General features: G+C 36.6%; 1 protein-coding gene across 1 annotated transcript; it reads left to right on the top strand.

Moving 5' to 3' along the window:
- Positions 1 to 1,486: 1,486 nt before the first annotated feature.
- LOC112510319 (bifunctional purine biosynthesis protein PurH) lies at positions 1,487 to 8,686 on the top strand. Its single transcript, XM_025115704.1, has 12 exons — positions 1,487 to 1,679; positions 1,773 to 1,866; positions 2,429 to 2,504; positions 3,547 to 3,643; positions 3,738 to 3,840; positions 4,010 to 4,143; positions 4,670 to 4,847; positions 5,181 to 5,335; positions 5,748 to 5,957; positions 6,771 to 7,118; positions 7,189 to 7,315; positions 8,387 to 8,686. The coding sequence occupies exons 1-12, from the start codon at positions 1,515 to 1,517 to the stop codon at positions 8,536 to 8,538; spliced, it is 1,839 nt and encodes a 612-aa protein (XP_024971472.1). The 5' UTR covers positions 1,487 to 1,514; the 3' UTR covers positions 8,539 to 8,686.
- Positions 8,687 to 9,979: the final 1,293 nt, after the last annotated feature.

The following is a 9,979-nucleotide window of genomic DNA, read 5'->3' on the forward strand; positions in this document are numbered from 1 at the left end:
TATATATATATATATATATATATTTGATTGACAGAACAGGAAAACGACAAGGAATTTTGGAATGACAGTTTTTTTCCCTCTATAAAATCGTTGATTTCTTGAATCTAAGAGCATCTTTAATAGATTATTCAAAATAGAGAGAATCAATATTTTGGGAAAACTTTTGCTTCAAAAGATTCTTTAAAACAGAGAAAAATAAAAAGAGTATAAAATCTTCTGAATTTGGATAACTTCTTAAAAACAATTACCATGTGAGGGAAATAATTAGCTATTATATTCCCACAATAAAAAAATTTCATGTTAAATGTTTATTAAATATAAATAATATTTTATTAATATTGTAATTTACAAAATAAATACTCAAACCTGAATTATGTTTATAAAATCATTATTTAAGTTGTTATTTTTTGTTTGTTCGTATAAAACCACTTGACTTAAGGATGGTGATTTATCCCAACCTAATGGGGAACCCGGCTCATCCGACCCAAACGAGGATAGAGGTTCCCTACTAAAACGGGTCCCAGGACCGGGGATCCTCGGTAGACTCAAATTGGGGTTGGGGTCAGAGCGGGGGTATTGTATCCCTCGACTCGTCCCGTACCCAGTATATAATTTTATCAATATATGTATTTATGCATATTATTTATTTATTTTCTAAAATTAGGTTTTGACCAGGGACGGGGATCGGGGTTTGACCAGAAAATAAACCGGGGCGAGATGTTAATCCCCGTATCCGGCGGGGACCGGGGCCAGGAGCTGTTACTAAAAAAAAGGGGATTGCAAAACCCGTCTCATCCCCGCCTCGTTGCCATGCCTAAAGCCACTTGGTGTATAGTTCACCAACAAAGAGTTTTATAATATAGACAACACCACCCTTCTTACTATCATTTTCCGAGACTCCGATAGCACAGCCGAGATAGTGATAGGTTCTCTGCTCCTACAGGGATGGAGGGACAAAAGTTTGATAATTCAAGAGAAGGTCACAACGAGACAAAGCTGTTTATCATTACAATAGGTGTCAAGTGAAAATGCAATGATATATACAGTCGAGACTCGAGACATCCTAATAGACCAGTAAACTTGAATCTTGTTCCTACATGACCGATCATCCTAATAGACCGATAGACTTGAACTTTGTTCCTTCATGACCGATCAATTCGGTCTGGCACTAGCCACTATTTTCATTGTTTAAAACTTTACCACAAAACCAGAAGTTTTTGTTCTCTCTTCTGTTGAAGTTGAATGTAATTTTTTTTTAAATTACGAGTTTTAATTATATTTTGATTTTTTTTTTGAAGAATCTGTTCGAGTTCAAGATGTATAAAAAGAGACCATTTAAAGTGTGGGCCTTTTTCAAATTTAAAAGAGCTGGAAGCCCATGGGCCTATTTGCAGATGCAAGCCCATTAAGATTTTAGAAGGGTAATCGAATTCGAACCCAACGGCCTAATTAAGAATTAAAAGGGTAAAGTTGCCGTAGAACGCCGCTGTAAGGAAAACGATACCCTCACGAAGATGCTGAGGTTTGGTGTTCCGACGACGACGACCACCACCACCACCAACGGCACCTCCTCAACCGCTGTAATCGCCAGTGCCTCTCCGACGACATATTCTCACATTTCTTTTACTGTTTCTCCGTTGTCTGATTCTCAGAGAAGTAGCTTTTGTTGCTTTCAGCAGGTCTTTTTTCATAAAACGCTAACTCTTTTCATTTAATTGGTTAGGTTTCATGGTTTATTATATGTAACTGAAAAACTGTTTTGATGGATTTAGATTTTAAGTTATCCATCGCGCTTGAATTGTTATCGAAACAAGGCAATGGCAGAAGCTGCAGAATCCATGGCTGGCTCTATCGCTTCTCCGTCTGGTACTGATACCTAAATTTACTTTGATTAGTGCATGTGCATGCAATGGAATTAGGTTTAGTAACATCTATTTGAAAGGTGAACTGTTAAACTTTAGCAAGACTGATTCGTTCTCCTAAATAGTGATGGATTGCTTTATAACTTCATATAAATCATTCAGCTGAAAAAAGCAAGGTAACAGCGGAAAACAAAAAAATAGTATTTTTTTAATTGGCAATGGGAATAGGACTCGGAGACATGGCTTTTAAGGCACATAGGGGAGGGCCAACACGTCATGAACACTGAATTTGATTAAATTGGACTTGAATTTCAGTAGTGTACTAGTTTTTTTATAATTGGCAATGATACGCTCCCAGTGAATGCAACTTAGTCAATGAAATAGCATCCTTTATTTTGACATTGGGGTAGGGAAAGGAATGTCAATTTGCAAGTGAACTTGCAATGCAACAGTTCTTCAAGCTTTCCTCATTGGCTTATGGACTTTGAGAATCCGTGGGAACCATCTAGAGAATTAAGGGTTACTACTTTAATTAGTTTACTTACGTCAAGTCTACTCTTTTTCAGGAAGCAAGCAGGCATTAATTTCATTGTCAGACAAGAAGGATCTGGATATTCTTGGCACCGGACTTCAAGAATTGGGGTGAAATACTACTCATATTTGTTACAATTTATTATTATTATTATTATTAGGGAAAAGTCCATAAAACCCCCGCGAACTATTCCATTTTGAATGATTAAGTCCTAGAATTGTTTTTTTGAATGAAAAAACCATTAAACTTTCTCATTTTGAATGATCAAGTCCCTGAACTATTTTTTTGAAAGGAAAAACCATTAAACTTTCTCATTTTGAATGATCAAGTCCCTAAACATTTTTTTTGAATAAATAAAACCATTGAACTTCTAAAAATTGGTTACCTACATCTTTAAAAAAAGTTATCTGTAACTAACTAGGAGGGTTTTAAAGTAAAAACAAACGTAAATCAATTTACCGTTCCCAAACGATACGCCATTAAAACCACTCATAACAACGGTGTAGCCCCCCCTCGCACTCCCGTTGCCCCAACGTGTCCGTTCTTGACGCGGGTTTGCCGGAAGGGTCGGCATGCGTCTAAACCCTTTAAGGATCTAGAATTACGTTAGTAAAACTCAAAAAACTCACAACTCTCATGGATAAGGAAGCACCAAACGGGTCGTGGGTTGGTGTATGTATGCATGGGATTATGGGCGCATAAGGATTCATGGTTTTTTCATCCAAAAAAATAGTTCAGGGACTTGATCATTTAAAATGAGAAAGTTTAATGGTTTTTCATTCAAAAAAATAGTTCAGGACTTGATCATTCAAAAAGGGGATAGTTTGTTGGGTATTTTTGAACTTTTCTCTTATTATTATTATTATTATTATTATTATTATTATTATTATTATCTTTTATACATCTCTGCAGGCCTTTTTACTTGTGACTTGTGATATTTGAAATTGGTTTGGTACTTGTGGGCATGATAATTTTGGATATGTTTTGCATTTAAACTGTAGCTGTCAAAAGGTTGATGTATGTTTGTTCACATAATCATGTGTCCGTATTAAGCTAAACTTTACATACTAACAATTGTTGACTCAATTTCCATAAAGTCACCATCTTTTTGTAGTTCACAGTTGTGAAGTCTGACTTGACTTGAACATGCAGATATACAATTGTGTCAACTGGAGGAACAGCATCCGCTCTGGAGAAAGCTGGAGTTTCTGTAACGAAAGTAGAAGAGCTTACTCAGTTCCCTGAAATGGTAACCATTCACTAAAGCATCAGAAATACATCTTTCATCCATGTATTTGGGTGTTTTAAATTTTAATGGAGATCACCTTTACCCTCTTTTGCAGCTTGATGGTCGTGTAAAAACTTTACATCCTAATATACATGGAGGTATTCTTGCCAGAAGAGACCAAAGGCATCACCTGGAAGCTCTAGACAAGCACAACATCAGTAAGTTACATAATTGATGTTCCTTGAGGAATTATCCAAAAGTGTGGTGGATCTATATTAAACCGGCTTCTAAATCTTGCTCCTCCTCACTGAAACGATCTGTCCATTGGCAAGTGATTTTCTTTCTATATTTGCTTTTGGAAGCTATTTAGAATCTCTTATATTGTAGGTACATTTGAGGTGGTAGTGGTAAATTTATATCCCTTCTATGCAAAGGTTACTTCTTCCAATGGGATTACATTTGATGATGGAATTGAGAACATCGATATCGGTGGCCCTACAATGATAAGAGCTGCAGCAAAGGTTGTTATTCCAACTCAAATGACCATTATCTGTATTTGTGAGTCTGAATGATGATTGTAAGACAAAGTATCGCTAGTGAGATTAATAAAGAAATGATATGATATCAACAATGTTGATTTAGTAATAAATGATTTTCTTCAACAATATTTTTTTTGGTAACCCCACCTTAAAGTCTGTAGGACATGAGTCCAATATTTACAGTTATTACTGTTCTGCCTAGAAGTGTGCCAATTAATACATAACCTCATTAATTTGTGGAGTTGGTGGTCATATTGTTGTATATGTCCAATTCTTTTGGGATGAGCTTGTTTTCCTAGTTGTTCATATTGCCAGAATAGATGTTTGAGTTCACCCATACACCTTTTTCAACTCCAGCTGGTGGCTTAGAGCACATCATAGAATCACATTACTTTCTGAATCTTGATGACCCATCTTTGATGGTGTTCACTATGTAGTGGCAACATGATTGAGGATTACCTACTGTTTTTATTATGTCCACTTTTAAACCATTATCCTCTTTGAACAGAATCACAAAGATGTCTTGGTTGTGGTTGACTCGCAAGACTACCTTATGCTTCTAGAATTCCTCAAAGGGAACAAGGATGACCAACAATTTAGAAGGATGCTCGCCTGGAAAGCTTTCCAACACGTTGCTTCTTATGATTCTGCTGTTTCTGAGTGGTTGTGGAAGCAGACTAAAGGAGGTACTCTTTTATTTGATTATTTAGTTTGCCATTTGTTTGATTTAGTTGATATTTTAAATTAAAGCCTTTATTAGCAGAAGGTCATGTGTCTATGCAATGTATCTAAATTCAATGTGTATTAATAACATATTATGATACAAAAGCCATAGATTCAGAATGTCCCTTTCTGGTGTCTTCTTGTGTTAAAGATAGAGATGCAAAACTTTGGAAGGTTGGAAATGTTAATATGCCAATTAACGAGTTTTATATTTTAATACAGTAATTTGACTAATCTGCCGATTACCTTTTCTGGTACAACATGAAAACTTACTGTTCTCCAATTTGTTCTGGAAGATGAATTTCCACCAAGCTTTACTGTGCCGCTTTCGCTCAAGAGTTCACTTCGTTATGGCGAAAATCCTCATCAGAAGGCTGCATTTTACGCCGACAGCAGATTGTCTGAGGTTAATGGTGGTGGTATTGCAACAGCTATTCAACACCATGGGAAGGTGAGAGAGACTACATTGTTGTTTACGTCCATTTTTATGTCCACATGCCCCATTTAAATTTCTGGGATAATTAGTACTCTCATCTACAACTTTTATCCAATGATATTTAATTTACGACTCCTGGATGGCCATATTACAGTTTGATAATAGATCTTATTGTCTCTTTTTCTTTAAAAAAACCAAGCACATGTATGCTAAACTTTTGGTGGAAATAGTTGATATGTTGAATGGTATTTTTAATAACACATCCAAGTTTTTTTGGCTGTTCATTTGTATTAAAACTTGTTATACTCATTGAAGGTTTTCCTATAAGGGTATTCCATACACAACAATTCTTGTGTACTAAAACAGTAAATTCTGCAGTGATTAATAAAATACATCAGGTAACAACTATTTCATTCTTTTGGCACAGGAAATGTCATATAACAATTATTTGGACACTGATGCAGCTTGGAACTGCGTTTGTGAGTTTGATAAGCCTACTTGTGTTGTCGTAAAGCATACAAACCCATGTGGGGTAGCTTCACGTGATGATCTGATTGAAGCGTATAGGTTAGCTGTGAAAGCAGATCCAGTGAGTGCATTTGGTGGTATAGTAGCCTTCAACAAAGAAGTCGATGAGGTTGGTTGAATTTCCCTATCCGAGAACAACTTTTATCATGCCATTTCAGCAGCTGATTTCATTAGTAGCAAGAAATGAAATATTTGGTTGCCATATAACTTGAAATAAGATTTAGGGCCTGTTTGGTAGCAGCTTAATGAGCTTAATGGGACTCACAGCTTATTTGGTCAGCTATACATGACTGTTTGGTAGTGGCTTACCGATATAGAAAGTGGCTTATTCAGTAAGCTTCTAGGAGTAAGCTTTATGCAGAAAGCCTAGTTTTTTCTAAACCTGCTCCTCCCAATCAAAGAACACGCACCTTCCATCTATTGAAAAACCCTTCCAAATAAAAACCTTCCCAATCCATATAGACATTAATCCACACACACAACTTTAACCATACAGGACTTAATGGATTACTAACCAAACAGCCCCTAATATTGACATGATCCTAAGCTTGATAGGGTGATATGTCTTCCCATAAGCTAAGTGACATTTTTACCTTTAATAGAAGAGACAATAATGAATTTATCCAATGAAAAAGACGACTGTTTTGGAAATGTGTAATTATTACATCTTTTAATTAACTAAGTGACAATTTTACCTTTAATAACAGAGATAGTAATGAATTTCTCCACCTCATATTTAATGATAGAATTGGAAGGTAGGCACTTACTTTTGAAAGACACTTATTTTGGGACAAACTAAAATAGAAATGTAGAACTTATTTTGGGATGGAGGGAGTTATTTTTTATTTTTATGATGAAAATGTGCAAGTTATTAAACTATGTCGTGCTCCCTGAGTGCTGTACATATAACTTTGTTTTAAAGGCTCTTGCTAGGGATATCCGAGAATTCAGAAGCCCAACAGATGGTGAAACTCGAATGTTCTATGAGATTGTTGTTGCTCCCAGCTACAGTGAAAAGGGTCTCGAGATCCTTCGTGGAAAGTCGAAGACGTTGAGAATTCTTGAAGCAAAGAAAAATAGCAGAGGGAAGCTTTCACTTAGACAAGTAGGTGGTGGTTGGTTAGCTCAGGATTCAGACGATCTAACACCAGAAGAAATTAAATTTGATGTAGTTTCTAAGAAGGCTCCCGAAGAGAGTGAGCTTGATGATGCAAAATTTGCATGGTTGTGTGTGAAGCACGTCAAAAGCAACGCCATTGTAATTGCAAAGGTTTGTTTTCATCACAACTGGTTTATGCGTATTTGTAATAATATTCTAACGTTGGTTCATCTTGTGGCAGAACAACTGTATGTTAGGTATGGGAAGTGGGCAACCGAATCGTTTGGAGAGTTTGAGAATAGCTATGAGGAAAGCCGGGGATGAGGTCAAAGGAGCCGCTTTGGCTAGTGATGCATTCTTCCCATTTGGTAAAATTCTAACCAATTTTGTTCTAATTCTTTCAATGTTCCGTCTTATTAAGTTCATCAAAATGCTGCTTATAATCCCTTTTTAACCAAAGGTGATATTGGAGTTCCGCGATGGCTAGATACGACCTTGTTTCCTGTATATATGTTGGAACCTCCAGTCTCTCCACAAGGGCTCTTTTAGAGAGTAATCGATGGGGTTTCACATATATCACATAATATCAAAGCCGAGGTCTTCCGCCTCTAGGGTGCGTTTCATGACGAAAACAAAAACTCTTTGTCCACTTTGGTGTGACATTTGGACCCTTATAGGACACATGCATTTTTTTGTCCACCAAAATAGGTGGAACAAAAATGAGGGAGATATGACGAAATTAACAAACTACTAAACTACCCTCATCAAATTAAAACTCAAAACATTGCACAACTCTTTCACCTGCTTAACTCACTCTGGAGCACCGTCTCCGCCTAACCTTTATTTTAGGGGGCGTGTTGGGGGTCTCATACGGCTCTTATGGAACCCCTTTTCTTCTTTCAAGGGCTCTTTCGTAGAGGTAGTATGTGATAGGGTTCCACGTTTCTTGCACAAACGATGTTACTTTGATCAACCAAAAATGATCATGAAAAGTAAAAAAAGAATGAAAGACGCTCCCTTATGGAATTTGCATCATATTTCTTTTCGGGTAACCGTGGGTTTATGGGTCAGCTTACGTGCACCGACTAATCCACGGGTGACCACGAATGGCCTGGAGTCATCACAGGTGAACCTTTATGGCCACAGGGCTTTGGCAGTGCATGGATTCGAACCCAGTGTAGAGATTTCTCACTACATTCCCGAGGCTTAACCAGTGCGCCACCACCCAAGTGGTTAATTAGCATCATATTTGTTAACCCGTTGAATGGAAGTTGCGAGTCAAAATTTACAATTTCATAATTTTGTTCAAGGTATTTCTGACATGAAAACTTTCCAATTTTCATGGAATTACATCACAAAAACTGGAAGGTAGAAATAAGAAGGATACTAAGCTTGCTCTTTGTTTTGCTGACACTGGATGATGTGTGTTGTTTTAACAGCCTGGAAAGATGCAGTGGAGGAAGCATGTGAAAGCGGGATCGGTGTTATTGCCGAGCCCGGGGGAAGCATAAGAGACGGCGATGCAATCGACTGCTGTAACAAATACAACGTTTCGCTTGTGTTCACGGGCGTGAGGCACTTCCGTCACTGAGTATAAAAAGCCAATAAATTGTGTATTTACTTATCATAAAAGCTTTTGGAAATATCTGATGTTTCAAGAGCTGTTTTAAGCTCCATGAGCTGATGTACCACTACCATAATCTGGAGTTTCTCAATCTCATGACTTTTTTTTAACTTAACAGATCCTCCATTCCAGGTTAAATTTTTTGAGTAAATTACATTTTTGGTCCCTGTGATTTAGAACTTGTGATTTTTGTCTCTATGGTTTGTAATTCATTGCTATTTTCTTTCATGTAATTTACACTTTATTGTTTCTCTGGTTCTCGTGGTTTATGGTTCGTACTGTTTTGGTCCCTCCTACTTATAGATAGAAATTAATTTTGAGACGAAAATAACAAAACAATTGCAAACCACAGGGATGAAAATTGTAATTTCTAAACCGCATAGACGAAAATTGCTACAATGACGAAAATCGTAATTTACTCCAATGTTTTATAATCATTATGTAATTTAACGAGATCTTCAATGGGTATCGTCAAACTCATAAAAATTGGTGTAAACAATAGAGTGTTCGAGATTGCTTATTTAAGCTGTTTATTAACTTATTTTGGTGTGACGCCGGTAATAAAGAGTTTTTATGGGGTGTTTGGAATTGCTTAGGGATCAAGTATAAATACATAAATATGACATGTAACATAATGATTGATAGAAATCTAAAAAGATGGAAGAACACAATCCTAAACAGTTTCGATTTCAATAACAAAACCTAATTGAAGAACTGGTTCGATTTTTGGTAGGAGGAATGGTTCGATCTTTGATTTCTCTCTGTTTGATGAATTGGTCGCTTGAGGAAGGAGGCGTATCTATTTGATGAGAGTTAAGGGTTAGAATAGGGTGAAAAAGATAAATTGGTTTCTAAACCTAATAAGTTGAATCTGATAAGTTAGAAAGGAGTAAGTTATCAAAAACTTCTTATTACCGGTTTGATATTAGTATAAACATATTTTTTTTCTCATCCAAATGCTAAAAACTACTTATTACTGGCACCACACCGGAATAAGCCAATAAGCAGTTTGACACCGGTAATAATGAGTTTTTGATAAGTTGCTCCCTTCTAACTTATGAAACAACTTATCAGGTTTGAAAACCAAATTGCTTGTTTACCCTTTTCATTAATCCTAGATAACCTATCTGTTCATCCTATTCATCCTATCTGCACGATTTCAATCTCATCGAGCTTCACGAACCTCCAATGAAGTCTCCAACTGTTGAATTCGACTCCCATTGTTTTGTCAAACAAAAAAAAAAAAAAATCTAATCCAACAAACCCATTCCCGGAAGACCTCAAAGACTCTCTCTGCCACACTCACTCATTTCCACCCACTCCACGCCCGTTTATCCACCGTCAAACAGCAAAACTCATCTTCTTTGGTCGTCTTCTTGAATCCTTGGCCCCAGAGCAAGATTCATTG

This window comes from Cynara cardunculus (genome assembly GCF_001531365.2).
Source record: "Cynara cardunculus var. scolymus isolate 2C chromosome LG 3, CcrdV1, whole genome shotgun sequence".
Taxonomy (NCBI): Eukaryota; Viridiplantae; Streptophyta; class Magnoliopsida; order Asterales; family Asteraceae; genus Cynara; species Cynara cardunculus.